The sequence below is a fragment of the Falco cherrug genome, chromosome 9 (assembly GCF_023634085.1).
Source record: "Falco cherrug isolate bFalChe1 chromosome 9, bFalChe1.pri, whole genome shotgun sequence".
NCBI lineage: Eukaryota > Metazoa > Chordata > Aves > Falconiformes > Falconidae > Falco > Falco cherrug.
Genome location: NC_073705.1, coordinates 16929527 through 16947428, shown reverse-complemented (window position 1 = coordinate 16947428; position 17902 = coordinate 16929527). Strand labels below are relative to the sequence as shown.

Genomic DNA, 17902 nt, shown 5'->3' with positions numbered 1-17902 from the left:
AGCATCCAACCACACGAGTCCCTGCATTTAGAGAAGCCAGGTCCTGGCACCGCAGGTCCCTCCACAGCCACAAGCTCTGATGAGCTTCAGCTCTTCTGCTCCTGCCATGCCACTCATGCACGGAGAGCTTTCCACACCACAGGGAAGAGTTCCTCTGCTCTGGGTATGACTTTCACCCAGACAACCCCAAATCCAAGCAAGACCAGCAGCTCTGCACGCTGCCAACCATGCTGGGCCAGGCACTAGGCTGGAAGCCGTATGGACATGAGCCTGAACTCACAGCATGGACCAGCTGGAGCCCAATTCCAGGCAGGATCAGGCATGCCCAATATTCTTTCCTCCTGCACCCAGGAGGGAAAAAGAACCAAGTGCAGCCCCTTGGCAGGGAAGCGTAGCTGCACCCAACAGTCCAGGAGAGAAAGGCTCAGCCAAGAGCGCTGGGCTCGGCCCTGCCACCCAAGCCCTCCCCTTGCCTTCCCACCCATGCGGCCCACAGGCGAGCCACAGCCTGTGACCCTGGGCAGCACAGGCAGACCTGGGCCGTCTGCCCCAGAGTATCACCCAGCGCGAGCCAGCTCAGCTGCTGGCTCCCTGCAGCGTCACAGCCCTCCCCACCAGTTGTGTTTTGGTGGTTATTCCTGCTTTTCCAGTCAGCAAGGTTCCAGTTTTGTGCTCCAGCAGCCCCTCTCCAGCACATTTGCCTGCCAGAGGGATTTCATCCCCCCTCCGCTGAGGCTCAGAGGGGCACGGAGGTGAGGACTGCCAGGACAGGGCAGCAAGGACAAAGCAATTTGAGGCACCCAGGTGCCAGCCCACACCTAGCCGACTCCACTGGGGTGGATGTTTCAGGGACACCCCCATCATGGGTCACCCACCCAGCTGTGGCACCCACCATGCACCCAAGGCAGGCGTGGCTGCCCCGCGGCCAGCAGGAGCTGCTGGGGGCTGGATGCTTCCCTGCCATCTCCCTCCAGGTTTGCACAAGCCGTCTAGAGGTAACTGCTGGCCAGGGGCCAGGCACGCCGCGGCGGCTTTGATGTGGGCGTCTGCTGGGCACATGCCAGGGCCGGGCCAGGGTGCTTGGCTGGAGGCACTGGGTGCCAGACTGAATTATGCCGGGGGGGTGTGAGTGTGCGTGCTGGGGGGTGCGGGGGGGAATCTCCGGGTCACAGCTGGCACGAGAAATCTGCCGCGCTGCCCGCACCGCGGCCGCTCCGCGCTTGGCTCCGGCGCTCCTTCTCTGCGGGGCTGGCGAGCGGGGACGGCCCCGCTGCGAGGGGACAGCCGCGCGCTGGTGGCCCATGGCACGGAGAGCAGCGAGGCGGCACGGCTCGGCCCCCCTGAGCGCCCGCGGCGGCGGAGGTGGCCCAGGGCCGCGCTCGCAGCGCCGCGGCCGGGCTGGCGGTGCCCAGGCGCCGAAGGGGTTACGGGGCGCGGGAGATGGCGGTAATAACGGAGGCCAAGCGAGTGATTTTTATCTTTAAAAAGCCCACGGCCCGGGGTGCGCGGCGCTGCTAGGGAGCTCGCTCGGGCACAGCCGCTGCTCCTTTAAGGTATTTAACAACAAAGTGGGTGAACACGCTGGCTCCTCCCCGAGACGGCACATTCCCTCCGGGTCCCCCCGCCCCAGCCACGAGTGGCATCGGGACCCCCACACCCGGCCCCGGACTACCAGTCCCGGCACGCCCCGGGGGCTCGCTCCCTGCCGGGGATTGTAGTCCCGATCCGGCCGGGCACCGGGAGGCTCTGCTGGGGAGAGGTTATCGTTCCCGTCGCAGGCAGCGATTAACCGTTTCGGAGCCCCGCGTCACCTGGCAGCACTAACTGGACACGCTTTGTGTCACTTTTAGCGAGGAAGGGGATCCCCACCGAGCCGGGGGCCAGCAGCCCGGGCAGGTCCCACACACCATCCCGGCGTTTGTTCCCCACTCATGGCACAGCTCCAACTTTAATACCATTTTTGCCCCAGCTGCCCTCCCTGCAGGCTTAGCAAGCACAGGGGACAGGGAAGGATCTTGAGCTTTGGTTGCTCTCAATGCCAAGCGTGACTGCCCAGCGCGTGAGCCCTGGGACAGGGGTCTCACCCAGGGTGGACAATGCCTATTGCAGGGGCTGCCCAAGGGCCCCGCGCCAGACGATGCCTTCGATGCCTGCGCTGTAATACATGCCCTGCCCCGCACAGATTAGCATCTAGAAACCACAGGACAGGGTAGGTGGGAAGCAAAACAGAGGCAGAGACGAAGGATTAGCCCTAGATCACAGGCGCCTGGTCTCTTTGCCCTCCCATCATCGTGTAACAGCTTGCTGCCCGGACTCCTCCGACAGCCCGCCGGTCCCATTGCTGGCAGGGAGCACAGCTATAAATCCCACTCGGTCCCCAGCAACTCCCATCCTGCTCCACCCAGGACAGACAGGAAAAGGATCTGCAGGTAATGTTCCCCATTCACACTAGTGCTGGAGAGAAGACTTTCCAGTTAGGGTAAGGACTGCACACCAGCACAGCCACATTTACAGCTATAACACGAGGCCAGACCAAGCCCAGGGGTCAACCCTTGGCTGCACAACACTAAAGACTTCAGGATATTTGACTTAGCCATTAAACAGAGCCGCCATCTGATACCACAGCCCAGAAAACAGCCTGGCCGCCTGGGGTAACCCATCCCTCCTGGAAGCGATGATCTGGGGTGACAGTGGCGAGACCTCAGGGCAGCTCCAGAGCACCATTCAACATCAGCTGCCAGGGGAGCCCCCAGAACAGACGTGCTTTCTCCAAGAAGGTGGTAGTCACATCCACAACCTCCCACAAAATCCACTCCAGGGACCTGGCGCCAAATGCAGCAAACAACTTTGGGGTCTTGGTCTTGGTTTCTCCTCAGGACAGCTCACCGACATGCCAAACACCAGCACGGAGAGGCAGCGTAACTGCTCAGCGCACAGCCAGACCATGGGGACAAAAGCACATTTGCCAGGTGAGGACAGAGCTCAAAGCTGGCCTTTAGCCTGCCGTTCACCTTACTGCTCTTACGCGATACTTGTTCCCAGCCCTAACCCAAGAGCCACCACAGGTCAAAGCATTCTCCCAGGAGTGACTCCACAAGCCATGGTCACAAGTGCCCTGAGTGAGTGACCTACACTGATCCCCCTGCAGCCTCAGTCTCCAGCTCTTCCTTGATAGGACTAGTGCTGAGCACAGCTGGGTTTCACGGACAGAAGCACCCCAAGTTTTCTAGCCCTTCGGCATATTCCTACAGGAAACACCAGGCAGCCAAGCCCAGCCTGAAGCCACACAGCCCTATGACCAGTCTGAGCATTGGTGCCATCACCACTGCAAGCTGCAGGACTTGCTACCAAGCAGGCCAGAGGCTGTGGGTACTTTGACTACTGCAGCACCTCAGAAATGCTCAAAGGAGCCACGGGGATGCTGCTGATGCAACACTCCCGTCCAAGCCCCCAGGCAGTCACCACAGTGGCAATGCCTGCCCTGAGCTTCCAGGGTCCCTTATGCACCACATCCATCAGGGAGCTGTGATGAGCTCCCTGGGTGGCAAGGTCCAGGTGAGCACCCAGTGCAAGGTGTGAAACACTAGCTCGCTGGAGGGAGTGGATGCCAACTTCATCCCCTCTAAGCTTGCCACACCCAGTTTATCTTGTAGCTTTAGCATCCTGCACAATGGTTTTGCAGGAAATACATATCCTCCAAATGCCAGAAACAAGGAGATAAGGCGCTAGCAGAGACCGGCACAGTAGGACAAGCTTGCTAGAGACCTGGAGAAGTACCTGTGCCAGAAGCTTTATACTGCTGCAGAGCATCACACGAGTGGCTCTGGGTGCCAGGTGAGCCAAGCAAATCACACAAAGACCAACTGGGATGCTGCAGCCTCCCCACAAACACCCACAGCTCTGCTCACATCAGCAGCAGCTCTTTCCCCCCCCCCCCAGCTCTAGCAAGGAACAGATCTGCTACTGTGGACTGACTGCTGGGCACACCAAGTGGCAAAAGCAAGCATGGCCTAAAAAAAACATCGGCACAGGCAGAGGCCCCCTTCTCCTTTGGGTCACGTCACCAGCTGGCTGGCACTCACAGCAGGATAAGCAAAGCCCGCTGTGGAGAGGATCAGCAATAAGATCCTGGTAGCGATCACCACCTCAATTCCACGCTCCCAGGATTAGTCAAAGCAAGAGTCATGCAATTCCCATGCAAGGGGACCTCCCAACACTTCAGTAGGAGCACAGAAAGCACCGGAAAAGTTCGTAAGCACCACCTTGAGCACAGGGATGGGTTAGGCTCTGCTTGGCCATGCAGCCGTGAGAGGCCATGAAGCAACAGCAGGGAAGTTTATGGGTTGCACCCATACACTGCACAGCAGTGCCCAGGGTACAAGAAATGTAGGCAATTAAGTCGGTGAAGTTAGGTAGGAACAGAGCAGATCAAAGTACTGAGCCCCTCATCCATGCCCCGTGCCATGGTGATGCTTGGGAGGCATTGTACAGCTCCCCAGCTTAAAAGCACAGAGGAACAATAAATGGACAATTTTTTCAGTATGGCTTCATCTCAATTTTCTCCAGGATTTTATACAAAGTGTTTGGCTGCGGTACTAGAGCTGTGAGAAAGAGCTGATGGCTAACGAGGCAGTGGGGTGACAGCCTTACCCACAGCCCGCTCCATCAATACGGCTGGATACACTGCTCTGAGGGCTGCTGGCTTCTGAGACTGACACGCCCTGTCCTCCATGCTCTGCAGCAGACCCTGTGGGTCTGTGTTACAGGTGTCCCCACAAGCTGGGGAGCAGCTTGGGGGGGGGATTGGGCAGGCAACATTGTACCTACCCAGCACAGAGGAGGGGGTGGCAGAAGCCGGCCCTGCTCCCAGAGCTCAGCCTGAAAACCTTGTTCTGGCTTGTTTTCCCACTAGCTTTGGGTGCCCGACTTGTAATAAGTAAGCCTGAAAAGCAGGCTCCTTTTCAGACATGCCAGGCACCCACAGCTCCAACTTGCAGACGCGTCTCCCGGGAGTCAAGTTCCAGGTACACCTGAAAAAAAAGTAATGTTTCAGCCAATGCACAAATGTCTCCGCTTCCTTGTCTGAGAACAGCTGGGCAATGCCCAGGCCCAGACCCAGACCTCTGAGGCTCTAGGGAAAATTGCTCTATAGCAGCCAGTCTAATTGCACTGAAATTACGAGATCAAGCAGTAAATTCACGTCTGTGTTCGTTGCTCTGGGTGGCAAGGCAGCACCAGCAAGCGCCTGATCTCCGGTTGCTGCAAATTCGTGTTTCATTGGAAAGGGAAGGAGGGGGTTAATGAAGGAGAACATTGCCAGTTGGAAGTGCTACCTAAAAAGGGTTTCTCCTACTAGCTGAAGCAAAATGGTTTCTCTTGCCAGCTTGTTTACTCTGCAGCTGAGAGCAGCGGACCGCCAGGTTTTGCTACTGGAGCCTGCTGCAGGATCGACGGCTGCGAAACCAGCCCTGGCACCCAGACATCAGCAGGGCTGGACAGACAGACTGCCGTACAGCTGCACCATCCTCAGCCCAGGGCCAGCCTCACAGCACCCGCACCACAGCCTGGCCCCCAAGACCAGCAGCATGTACACCAGGAAATGTGCAGCTGCAGCCCTCCAAACAGCAAATCCCAGGCCCATGCTCCTTTCCTTTGAGGAAATAATGGTACTCACCATTTAATGGCCAGTCAAAAGCTGTAATTATATTTAACAGAGATGGTTTTAGACCAACTGTCCCCTAGAGAAGTAGGGTCCTTAGGGCCCTTTCCCATGGGAAGGGCACACAAACCCCAGTGGAGACAAGGCAACATGGATGCTGGACAGGGCACAGAGATTTTCCTGGGAAAGGCAAGCACCAAACCCATCCTGCCCCAGCTTGCTGCTTCACAGCCAGAAAATGGACAGGGTTCATTATCCTCTTTCAGGAAAGCAGCGTTTACAGTCATGTGCCAAGACAGGTATCAGCCAGATTCCTGTCTCCGAGAGATTTCAGAGTCCACAGGCCAAACCGAAGCAGCGCAGCTTTCACAGTGCGCAGCCCGTCCCAGCTCCAGGATTAAAGCCACCGTATCTGCAAACAAAACGCTTGCACCCGCCAGGAGAGCAAGCCTGCGGCTGCCGCCAGCCTCACCAGTTGCAACACGGTGCCCGGCAGTCAGCGTGAGGATCAGGCCCGTGTTTTATAGCCTTTATATTAATTACCCAAAGTCTAACTACGATTAAAGTTTTAATTTCATCTTCATCTCCTCAAGGCTCCTGCTGTGCTCTTGGGTTTTCCTGGTGCCACGAAGCTTCTCAGGCAGCTACAGCAGAGGGCACTTACCTGACAGCCAGAGGCGGCAGCATCTCCCGAATCGGGGCTGCCCCACAGCCCCAGAGGCTGCCCCAGTGACGTGCCAGCCTCTGCAAGGCCCTCTGCACCTCCATACACCTGGCACTGCTGCAAGCGAGGCCCTGCAGAGTCCACCTGGCCCTTCACTTAAATCCATGACCAGAGGTCTGCAGGGCCGTGCAACGATTACAGGGCAGCAGGCCGGTGTGGGGCAGCGTCCCGAAGCTACGCTGCAAGTCCAAGCCGAGGCGGGACAGCGAGCAGGAGCTCGAGGCGGAGGAGGTCTGCCAGGGCAAAGCTTTGTGGCTGGCTCTGTCCGCACTGCCCAAGCCACCCCATAGCAGCCAGCCAAAAAGCAGTTCAGGCTCTTAGCTTGGACCACCTAGGCTGGAGTTCTACAGCTGGAGATGGGCCAGAATACAGCAAATGCCAGCTGAACAAGAGAAGCAATTGCTGCCTGTGCTGGCTGGGTGGAAGACGTGGCACAGGCTGGCAGCAGCAGCGCTTTCTGCCCTGGTCCCCTAGTGCCCAGGGGGCTGCAGAAAATGCTGGAGAGCTGCAGCTGGGGCTCAGTCCACAAGCACCAACGCCAGCACCCTGCGAGGGCAGAGCCTTTTATCTTGCTGAGCGGGTGCAAGGCCTGGCTCCAGCCACCAAAGCACACAAAGCTCAGCACCAGTTTGCGTGATGGGCCCCAAACCCCATCCCTGCAGCACCCCATAGTATCTGTGCAGACCAGCTCAGAGCATCACCTCCCAGATCTCCAGCTGAAGCGCAGCCACAGCCTTGGAAAAGCCAACCTGCGGCCAGGAAGGATTGCCAGGGAGACTGGTGGAGGAGAGAAAGGACACAGTGCAACCCCAAATCACCAGTGCCGCCCATACCCCCCACCTTGAGCTACAGCCACTCTCTGGACAGGGGTTGCGATAACTTTCTATGTTATAAACAAGGAAAGCGGGTCAAGAGTATCCTACAAGAGCTTGGGAATGCACAGAGCGTCATTCAGCCCAGTTTGCATGGCTGAGGTCAGGTTGTGGAGAAGGTTGCTCCACAAGCAAGGTGGACTTAGCCAGCTACTGCTCAGGGGGCAATGAGCTGCCCCAGCCCAGCTGCTATCCCAAATACCCTTCCACAGGGACAAAATCCTCCCTGGCCCTGATGCCAGGCTTGCTCCTATTCCTTTGGGTGGAGGACGTGAGCAAGCTGAACCAGTGGACTCCAGGCAGGCCAGGAAGCAAGCAAAGCCCTAGCCCTTCAAGTGTAGCCCCACAGCCCCCTGTGGAGCCCAGGCTTCGCACAGTGCCGCCCCCCAAAGCTGATGGAGCCCAGTGACCACCTTACAGGGCTGCCCCTGCGGTTTGGGGGTCAGGCTGCATCGGTGGGAGCAAGGGCTTTGGAGGTTTGCTTTGCAGCAGACCCCCCACAACCCACAGACACGGGGCTGCCCCCGCTAAGGCACATGGGCCAGCACATCCCCCAGAGCAGGCACCCAGCACGGGGAAACCTCCCCATTCAGGGGGACCCCCCCCCTCCCCACTGCTTTCTACAGAAGACGCCATTTCAGGAGCAGCTCCTGACCCCCTTCTGCCATTAAGATGCTTCAGCCCCCTGCCCTGAGCCCCCCCAGCTCCTACCTGCTGCAGCTCCTCTGCGGTGACACTGGCTCCCCCGAGCACTGCTGCTCCCCCGGAAGATGGCTGGGTCCCTCGGTGGCCAGGTCCTTTAAGCAACAAGCAAGGGGCAGCCCTGAACCCCTGTGCCCCCCAACCTCACCCATACCAAAGGGTCTGCCCAGACCCCTCCTGTCACATGCACCCTGTGAGGGGGCACCTGTAGGAGCTGGGGTGCAGCCCCACAGGTTCAAGACCGCTGTGTGCGACAGGGTGGGATGGGAGCCCTTAATTAGCAGCAAGCCCTGCGCAGCCCCGCTCCCGCTGGGGGGGAGCACAGGTGCGACCGGGGACCTGCCGAGGGGCACAGCCCTGCCCCCACGCCGGGGCACCTCGGGCCGGTCCCGCGGGGCGAAGTGGGACATCGGCAGGGCGGGATTGTCTCTGCGGGGCTGCTGCTGCTGCCGGGGCGCGAGGGAAACCGGCGCTACCGGGGTGCCCCCGGCCTCCTTCACCTTTAACGCGGCCGGGCCAGGGCAGCCCGAAGCGGGGGGGTGTGCGCGCCGGGGTCCGCGGAGGGGAGCGAAGGGCTGCGTCCGGCCAGGAGGAGACAGCCGCCCCCAGCACGCCAGGGGAGGGGACGCCACCAAGGGTGCTGGGGGCAGGCAGCGCCCCCGGGGGTGTCACAGAGGAGGCGGTCCGGGGGGCCCGGAGCCCCCAGACAGCGGAGCGGGGCGGCCCACGCGGCGGCCCCCGCCCTCGCGGGGCTCGGGGCCGCCCCACGCTCACCTGTGTGTGGGGAGCGGCATGGGGGGGCGGCAGCCCGGTCCCGCCGCCGCTCCGACAGGGCATCACGGGGCTCCCGGCGCCCAGCGGCGCCCCCCGCCTGACCCGGGCGCCCCGCCGGGTCCCCGCCGCCCTCCTGGGCCGTGCCGGGCCTGTCAGCATTTGAACGGCGCGAGGGGCCCGCCTCACCCTTATTGGACGCCCCGCCCGCCCGTCAGGCCGCCCGCCGCCGCCCCGTTGGCCGCGCGCGCCGGGGGGCGGGGCGCGGCCGGCGCGGCACTATAAAAGCGGGGGCTGGGCGGGCGCGCGTTCAGTGCCGCTGCGCGACAGGTACCGACCGGCGCGGGGGGAAGTTGCGCGCGCGCGGCGTGGGGGGGCGGGGCGGGCGCGCGCGCGGAGGGGCGGGCGGGGGCGGCGCGCGGGGCGGGCGCGCGCGGCGCTGGTGGCGCTGCCTGCACGCGCCGTCCCTGCACGGAGCGCGGCGGCGGCAGCAGCAGCGGGAGCCACCGGCGCGCACGTCGATGCCTGCTCTGCTCCCGCCGCTGGCCGCCCCCTGAAGACGCCCCTCTCTATTTCCCCCCTCTCCAGCGACCTCAGGCTCTTTTCCTCCCCCCTTCCCCTTCCCCCCCTTCTGTTTCCCTTCCCTCCCCCCCCGCCTCTTTATCCTCCTGTTTTGCGACCCTCCGCACCCTCCCGGCTGCCGTGTGGATGCGGCCCGGGGTGCCTGGCTGCGCGGGTGGCGAGAGCAGATGCTGAGGGGCCGGAGGAGGATGGAGTGCACCCTCGATGCGCAGAGTTTGATCAGTATTTCCCTGCGGAAGATCCACAGCTCCCGCACGCAGCGAGGCGGTATCAAGCTCCACAAGAACCTGCTCGTCTCCTATGTGCTCCGCAACGCCCGGCAGCTCTACCTGAGCGAGCGCTACGCCGAGCTCTACCGCCGCCAGCAGCATTACCCCGACGGCGCCCCGCTCCTCGCCATGCCCGCCTGCCCGCCGCCCACCGCCGCCCCGCCGGAGCTGGCGGCGCTCCCGCTGCCCGCCGACACGCAGGACCGCGAGGCGCGGAGCTGCGCGGCGGCGCGGGGCGGTGCGGAGCTGCTGGAGGTGCCGGTGTGCGCCGCGCCCCCGGAGCTGCAGCGAGCGCCCTGCAGAGACTCGTCCCCGGGCTTCTACCGGGCCGCCGGCAGCGCCGGTCCCGGCGGCGGCAGCGCGCCCCCGGGGCTGCTCTACGCCGCCGGCTGTGACTTCGGGAGCGGCGGGGCGCCGCACTGTAGCAGCCGCACCACGGTGCTGGATTTGGACACTCACGTCGTGACCACGGTGGAGAACGGGTACTTGCACCAGGACTGCTGCTCGCAGTGCCCCTGCTGCTGCCAGCCGGCGCCGGGGCTCGCCTCCCCGCCGCCCACGCCGGGCACCAAGCGCAAGTATTACCCGGGGCAGGAGGAGGAAGAGGAGGGGGTGGAGGAAGGGGAGCCGGGGGGAGGCGGGGTGGCGGGCGGCCCCCCCTTCGCCCCGTGCACCAAACGCGCCCGTTTCGAGGAGTACAGCGCTGAGCACCCCCAGGACTCTTCCAACATCTCCAACTTGATCTCCATCTTCGGCTCCGGTTTCACGGGGCTGGTGAGCCGGCAGCAGGCGGACTCAGAGCAGCCCCTCAACGGGCAGCTGTGCAGCAAGCAGGCGCTGGCGAGCCTGGGAGCCTGGACTCGGGCCATCGTCGCGTTTTAGAGAGGAGCGGGGAGCAAGGCGCGGGCGGGGGGCGTTTGCGAAAACGGGGGTGCGATCCGAGGGACGGCGGCTCCGGAGGGGGGGACCCTGAAACAAAGGCGGGGAGGGGGGTTGGGGCGAGGGGAGGGGGGTGGAGGGTGCCGAGGGGTGCGCAGGGGAGGCGGGAGGGCAGAGCCACACTAGTGTTTTATAAATTGTACAATAAAGAAAAAAAAATCTAAGATCTTGGGACTTTATTTTTGCAGAGATGAGAGAAAAAACAACAAAAAAATAAGCAAACGAAAACAAAACAACAACAAAACCCGAAGCACCTATTTAAATAATCCTCTTTGTGTCGGCCCGGGTTCTCTGCGCGGCGGGTTTCCCGGGGCCGGTGCTGGCGGCGGGGAGCGCCACGTGAGAGCCCGGCCCCGGGACCCCGCGGCGGGAGCCCCCCGGCTGCCCCGCTGCCCCGGCGGGGTCTCTCCGCCCCGGCTCGGCGGGGCTCGGGGGGCGGGGAGAGGGGGAAGCAGCCGCTGCCGGTTCGGTTTTGTGCGTTTCTTTATATATTTAAAAGAAAAAAAAGGGGGGGGGGGGGGCAGAAATGGAAACATTTCAACTTTCCTCCCAGAAGAAACGTGTGCGATGTGACTTCTCCTTCCCACCGCTTGTGCCGGGGTAACGCTGGAGGGATACGAGAGCTGAATTTGGGGGGGTGGGGGTGGGGTGAAGCAGGGGCCGGGGATCCCTCCGGGCTGCTCCCTGCCACGCCGGGGAGGGGGCGAGCCGCCCCCGGCAGCCCGGAGCCTCCGCCTCGGTGTGTATTTGTGATGCCGCAGGTAACCGTGTAACACTACTCACGTCTCCAGTGTGCTGTGTCGGGTCTTTTAGTCTTCTTTTTTTTTTTTTTTTTTTTTTTTAATTTTTCCCCTCCCGTTAAGTTCAACTGTTCTGATTTCAGCCTTCCAAAATCATAAAACCAGCATTGTTTGGTCTTGTGAATGGATCTGTCTCCTATAGAGTCTCTTGATTTTTAATTTTTTTTTTTAAAGAAAAACCTTTTGTTGTAAAAAGGTGGGTTTTCTGGTCGTTGTCCCCTCCTTGTTTTTTTATTTGCAGCCTGCCCACTCCCAACTTCATGGTATCAGCACTATGTGTAACTGAGGATGCTTTGCCAAATGGTCTGTTGGGGTCTTATTTTTTTTTCCTCCTTTTTCTTTGTTTGTAAGCCTGTATTTTTGTGCACATGGAATTGTATATCGCCGGGTAAAACTGTTCAGATTTGTTTAAATTTATAATCTTAATAAAAAGACGATTATAAAGTTGCTGTGCTCTCGCGTTCCCTCACCCCGCAGCCAGCGGAAGCCCCTCTCCTGAGCCGCCGCTTCCCCTCTGCACCGGGGAGCCTTTGCCGAGGCTCCGACTGCCCCCGCCCACCCCCAGTGCACCCCTCGCCCCCGGCAAAACCCCTTTATCCCCCCCAACACCATCCAGCTTCACCCTCTCCCCCTCCGCCTGGCAGGCGGCAGCAAGAGCCCCCCCCGCGGGTCTGGGGGGTGCCACGCAAAGCGAGGCCCAGGTGGGGAAGGGGCCGTGGCTTGTGTCCCCTCCCCGCTTCCCCCGGCGGGGGGAGCCAGCAGGACCCCCCCTGCCCTGCCCCTACCTGGGCAGCGCCGCCGCCTGCGCGCTCCTGCGCGCACCCCGATGCGCTCGGGAAGTTTTTTTAAGTTGGAGTTTGTTACCGCCGCGCGGGGCCGCTGCGTGGTGCGGGCGGGTTTTCCCTCCCCCCTCGCTCTGTGCATTTTTCCCCTCCCCTCCTTCACACCGAGCGCACGAAGCCGGCGCCGCGGCGCACCGCCCCCAGGCCGGCCTCAGGAGGGGAGAATATCTGGGTGTTTTTTTTTTTTTTAAATCCCGTGCAAAAAGCGCAGTTTCCAGCATCTAGCGCAAATCCCCCAGCTGGAGCCCCTCCTCTGGCTCCCGCAGCCCCAGCAGCCCCGGGACCCCTCCGCCTAGACCAAGACAGGGACAAAGCCTCTTCCCCAGCCCCGCGCATCCCCGCGGGAGCGCAACCTGCCCCTCTCCCGCAGACACCCCAAAAATGGGATTGCGGAGCGGGGCCGGGGGGCTCGACGCGCGTGGTGCAGCCGCGGAGGAGCGGAGCGCGGATCGCGCCCCCCCCCGCCCCGGCCGCGCTCCCTCCGCGGTCCGCACACCGCTCCGCGCCCACAGCGCCCCCTGGCGCCCGCAGCGGGACCCGCCGGGGCCGGGGCTGGAGGGGGCCCGACCCCGCTGCGGGGCAGAGGAAGGGGCAGGGGCGGCCCCGTCCTGCTCAGGAAGCAGGACCCGAATGCTGGACTGAGCCCCGCTGCCCTCTCCTGCTGCTGCTCCTCCAAACAGCCCCAGAAAATAAAATTTAAAATATAAACCCTGTAAAACCACTGGGCAGGTGCAGCAGCCCTGGCGGGAGCAGCGCCAAACACTCTGTAGAGCCAGGAGCTGGATGCTTGGAGCAGGGGAGATGCGCCCATGGAGGCAGAGAGAAGCCCCCTCCTCAGGGCCGGGACCCCAGGGCAGCTGAGGCCTGACCCGGCCCCATCCTGCTCCCCTGCCCTGGGAGTCGCAGCCCCCAGCACGGAGCAGCTGGAGAGGGGCCCCGGCAGCAGGATTAGCAGGAGCGGCAGCTCCCGCATTCATAGCTCTGGCTCTTGCGCACAAGATTTAGGGGAAGTTTTGAAAACGAGCTACTTCTGTGGGTGTCGCAGGTCAGCACAGCTAGGTGCCGAATCCCAAAGGCCAAAGTACCCCCACCCCGCAGCCCCCACCTCAGGCAGCCCAGCCAGAGAGGGGCAGAGCTTGCCTTAGCCCAACAGCCACATGCACACACCCATCAGCCTTCTGAACCGCTCCCCATCTCCTAGACCTTGGCATTTCCAGCAGTAAAGAGGCCATCTCCAGGTGGACCCCCAGCTCCTGCAGGACCCGACCACCCCAGGTGCACCCATCCCTCTGAACCCCCCCTCTCCGGGGGGGCCCAGCCCTCAGCCCCACTCACAGTGCAAGTTTCTGGGGCTTCAGCCAAAATTTCAAAGGCTGGGACTGGCAAAGACACCTCTGCATCACCGTAACCACACGGGGTGGGGGAGATGGGGTGCATACACCACTGGGATGCTCATAAAAATCTCCAGCGCTGAGGAACAAGGGGAGCCTGCAGCTCCTTGGGGCTGCTAAGGCTCCAACGCTCTCAGCAGCACAGTTATTTATTTTGAACCCTGGTACATGACATTTCTCTTCTTACGAAGGCAGCAGCAGCAGAAAGCCCATCACAGTCTCCCTCCTGAAAGCAGAGCCTGGAAACCAGAGTCTTATCTGCATATTCATAAGTACCTGATAAATTAATCATGATGGCAGAAGCATTCAGGCTAGAAGGGAGGTGACAGGAGAAGGTTGCACCCCTCAGCACAAGCCCATCCTCACTCTCGCACATGCTCCTCATCTTCCAGGCACAAAATGTTTTGATCCCTTTGCAACTCGGCTGAACCCCCTGGGTGCTCACAGGGGGCTGTGCTCCCCATGCACCCCGCTAGGCACCCACTGCCTTGGCCCCCACCCTGCTGGTCCCTCTCTCTGGTGAGAGGTGCTGAACAGACGGGCTGGAGCAGGGCGGAGGACCCCAAGTCTGGGGGAGCTCAGCTGTCTCCACCAGGCCCCCCAGCTCAGCTGGGAGATCTGCTCTCATGTCAGCGCCTGGCCGCATCCCAGACCTGACCCCCAGCATGGTCCAACATGCCTCAGCGCAGCTGACCTCAGAGCCAGGGTTGCTGGTGCTGAAGAGCTTGACCCTAAACATCCTTGTGCGTCCTCTCTCCATCAGCGCCCCTCGGCTGAGGCTGAGTGGGCATCATCAGGATTTGTGCCCAGCAGCCCCGAGCACAGCAAGGCATGGGGGGTGCTGTGGGGAGGGCAGGTGGAGTCTGGCTGGCGTCGAGCTGCAGTAGGTGGGGGAGAGCGAAGGGGGGCCGGGGAGGGTCCCACACCGTGGCACGGCAGAGGGAACCGCCTCTGTGCGCACACTGCTTGCTCTGCCAGCGGCGAGACAGCTGTGGCCTTCCCTTCACCAAGCGGAATGCTCTCCGCAGGCAGGTGCAGCTCCTGGGGGGTCCTCAGCGTCACCCCACGGAGCCTCCTTGCTTTTGGGGGAATCACCCTGCCCCAGGAAGGAGACACCGTCTCCTCAGCCCGAAGCTGGTGGGCGTCTGAGCCCACCCCGCGCCCCCAGGGGCTGCCCTCAGCAGAGCAGCCCGAGGGGCAGCCCGGGGGGGGGACAGCACGGCTCTTGCCCTTATTTCCCTGGCCGGGAGGCAACCGCAGCGCTGGCTGCGGGGCTGGGCTCGCTGGCAGCAGAGGGTCAGCGCAGTCCCTGGCACCGGCAGCACCCCACAGGCGACCTGACATTAGGAAGTCGTGTATCAAACCCAGCGCCAAAGCCAAGAGCCCAGCCAGGTCCTCGCACCACTGGAGTGGCTCAGCCTGGGAGAGGACATCGCTGCACACCCAGCAGGTCCCTCTGGCCCAGGAGGGACGAGGACGGACACAGCAATGGGGAACCAACCCCTCTCACCTGCTGGGGCTGCCAGGCCGGCTCTGCCTTCAGCACCCAGCCCCCCCGGGAGGGGTTGAGCACCCACCCCGGGATAACCCACCCCTGCACCATGAGCCAGGCGCTGGTTCCCAGGTACTAACCCACACAGGGAGCTGCTCTGCATCCTCCCAAACCACAAGCGCCAAGAATGAGACTGTACCCAGTCCCAGAAGCATGGACAGCCCCAGAAGAGCAACTTAGTGCTCTGCTGATCCTAGCGCAGGATCTGGCTGCCCTTCAGTCTGTCAGCTGTGTGTTAGATCCCTCCTATCAAGTGAGCAGAAGTATATTTTGGGATCTGCACGTGTTAGCAGATGTTTGGAGGAGTCCCCTGCAGAGACAGCAGTAGGAGAGCTAGGGGGGACACAACAATGTGGTCAAAAGGCTGCTCCTGTTAGCGGTGTGTTTAATATGTTGAGTTTGGTCTGGGCCTGGGTAATTAGCATCTGAGCAATAATTATTCACACTTGGCCTTTCTATATCCTGCTTATAGATTTGATGATTAATGTGGCTCCCTGAGTTAAGCTTAACCTAGATTTACCAGGGCGCATTGGGAAAGTTAAGAGAAGGCTGTTGTGTCACACAAGATGCTGTCTCTTATATCCAACAGCAAAAACAATACAATAGAAAAATTAGAGTAAAAAGCACTTTGCACAGAAGCAGCAGATGCTTAGCAGAAAGCAGCCATCTCAGCAACACACCGCCACCATCGTCAATGCACAAGTATCTCGGTTGTATAGCAGGAGAAGCAAAAACCTCCCCCAGCATTCAGAAGATGCTGACACTGGATGCTTTGGGGGTTAGCTGGCACTACAGAGACGTAAGCTGGGCAGATCCCTGCAGCAAAGCAGGGGTGCGCAGACCCCCTCTGCCACCTTTCCACCACATAAACCCAAGGAAGGGTCTCCAGAGAATGACCTGCTTCCCCCACAAGCCAGAAAATGGGGAAGCCCAGCTGCTAACATCTCCACATCCACATCGGTCCTGGACCCCCGCAGGGGGGCCTGGGGCAGGCTGGCAGTGCTGCTGGCCGAGACTCGGAGGCCGAGTGCTTTTCCAGATGCTCCTCAGGGCAAAAGGCATTTCCAGCTGAGCTGCTCTCCAAGGTTTCCATGCCAGGCAGGCAAGAGGGCCACAAGCTTTGACCAGGACCTCGCCCAGTGCCAAACAGCAGGAGGAGGCCGGCACCACGGAGAGGAGCCAGCCGAGCCCAGAGGCAGAGGGCAGGCAGAGCTGCCTCAGGGAAGGTACTTTGACCCCAGGTCCTATAGAGAATGGAGATAAGTAAAGCAGGGGAGAAACCCTGCTCTTATCCTCACTTCTGGCTCCATGATGGGGCCAGCTGAGCAGAAACACCTGCCCCACACCTTCGAGGGACAGGGAGGAGACAGAGCATTAACCCTGCTGCTGCCTGGAGGAGGGGAAAGGGCTTTCCCTGGAGCGATGAAACCCTCATGAGCTGCCCAGGATGCTGCTGTGGACCATCCTGGCTCCTTGCTACCCTTCTCCAGCTGCTTTTATGGGACTCAAGCTGCCCCTACTTGCCTGGCTGGCAGGTGCCCCTCAGGCCAGACCCGTGGCTGAGAGCGAAGCATTTTCCCCCTGCTTCTGTCATGCCAGACTCATGGGGACCCATGCATCAGGGCGCAGCACCTGCACCATGCCCCCTGCTCCCTCCTTTCTGACATGGGAAATGGGGGAAGTGGCTGCAGTGCAAAGCCAGAGGCGCTTCTGAAGTTGGTCCCAACCAAATCTGCTTTTCATTCTCCCCAGGTGAGGTAAAGCAAAGTCACATCTTTTAAGGCTGGGGCTGGACTCCATCAGCCACTTCATGGCCCCGCTCAGGCTCAGCCCCACATGGGCAGGAGCAGCCCCAGGCTTCGGGGCAGCCACGCCTGCCTCGGGTCCCTGAGCACTTCCACATTTTCATTTTCGGGGCTTGTTTTTTTATAAACTACCACCACAGCAGTGCTTTCCCCACCTTTTCCTCGCCAAAATAAGGCTTTTGCATTGAAATGTATGAAGCTGCTTTTTTTTCCCTTTTTCCCCAGGTTTTACAACATGAAAGTGGATGTTGATGTGAACAGAATTTTGAAATTGGAGATGGGGAAGTTCTGCTCTGGAGGTGACTATTTGCTCACAAAATCGCCTCCTTCCAAGCTCCCTGATGAAATTCTGCACAATTATTTTTTTCTCCTCCTTGCCCAGCCAGCTCAGTGCCCCACGCTGTTCCAGCTTTTGTTTCTCCTCTGCTCCCTAGTGAGGATGAACAAAACACCCGCCACAACGTTCCGTGCCCGTGCCCACTTCTCCTTGCAGCAGCTGCCACACAGCCCGGTGCTGCCGCACCCCGCGTGGCACTGCCAGCGTTAGCACACGTGCTCAGCAGCATGTGGGGCTGCACATCCCAAAACAGGAATGTGCTGCTGCTCCTAAACCATTTGCAAACAGGGTGCCGGGGTGCTCGGGTTTCAGGGATGTTCCTATGAACTCACCATTAGCAGCGCGCCAGGGCTCGTTGGATGCACAGCTGGGGAACGGCGTTTCAGAACCCTGCCATTTCATCTGCTTTGATGCTGGAGAGCAAACACCAGCCCAAAATATGTGTGTGAAGTGGCGGGCTTCGCCCTTATCAGCCCCGTGCTGGTGTAAGTCAGGGGAAAGCTTTGCAGACATCTTCCAGCCGGACTCGGGTCAGGATGCAGAATGACACATGCAGGAGCAATGAAGCACCCTGGGCATGGTCCTACAGATGCCACAAAAGCCTGGAGAACTCTCAGGGCCAGAGGACAACCCCCATGTCCAGGCTCCACATTTGCT

The 17902-nt window shown here is 60.9% G+C and overlaps 2 protein-coding genes across 5 annotated transcripts in view; one reads left to right on the top strand and one right to left on the bottom strand.

Moving 5' to 3' along the window:
* Positions 1–9016, bottom strand: part of LOC129736832 (uncharacterized) — a 126591-nt gene extending 117575 nt beyond the window's left edge. Inside the window, exons 1-3 of one of the 4 annotated variants that reach the window (XR_008733914.1) lie at positions 8732–9016; positions 7967–8052; positions 4828–5030 (exon numbers count right to left, since the gene is read on the bottom strand). Coding sequence is in view for 1 of the 4 variants with exons in the window: in XM_055721081.1 (XP_055577056.1) it covers positions 7967–8052; positions 8732–8890 (245 nt within the window). In the remaining 3 variants the exon portion in view is untranslated. Of the gene's footprint in view, positions 1–4552; positions 5031–7966; positions 8053–8731 lie in introns of those variants that run through there. The other 3 variants (XR_008733912.1, XR_008733913.1, XM_055721081.1) reach the window with 3 other exon arrangements.
* Positions 9017–9125: 109 nt separating this feature from the next.
* Positions 9126–11762, top strand: IER5L (immediate early response 5 like). The gene has a single exon (XM_055721053.1). It carries the CDS (start codon positions 9478–9480, stop codon positions 10459–10461), a length of 984 nt encoding a protein of 327 aa, XP_055577028.1. The 5' UTR covers positions 9126–9477; the 3' UTR covers positions 10462–11762.
* Positions 11763–17902: the final 6140 nt, after the last annotated feature.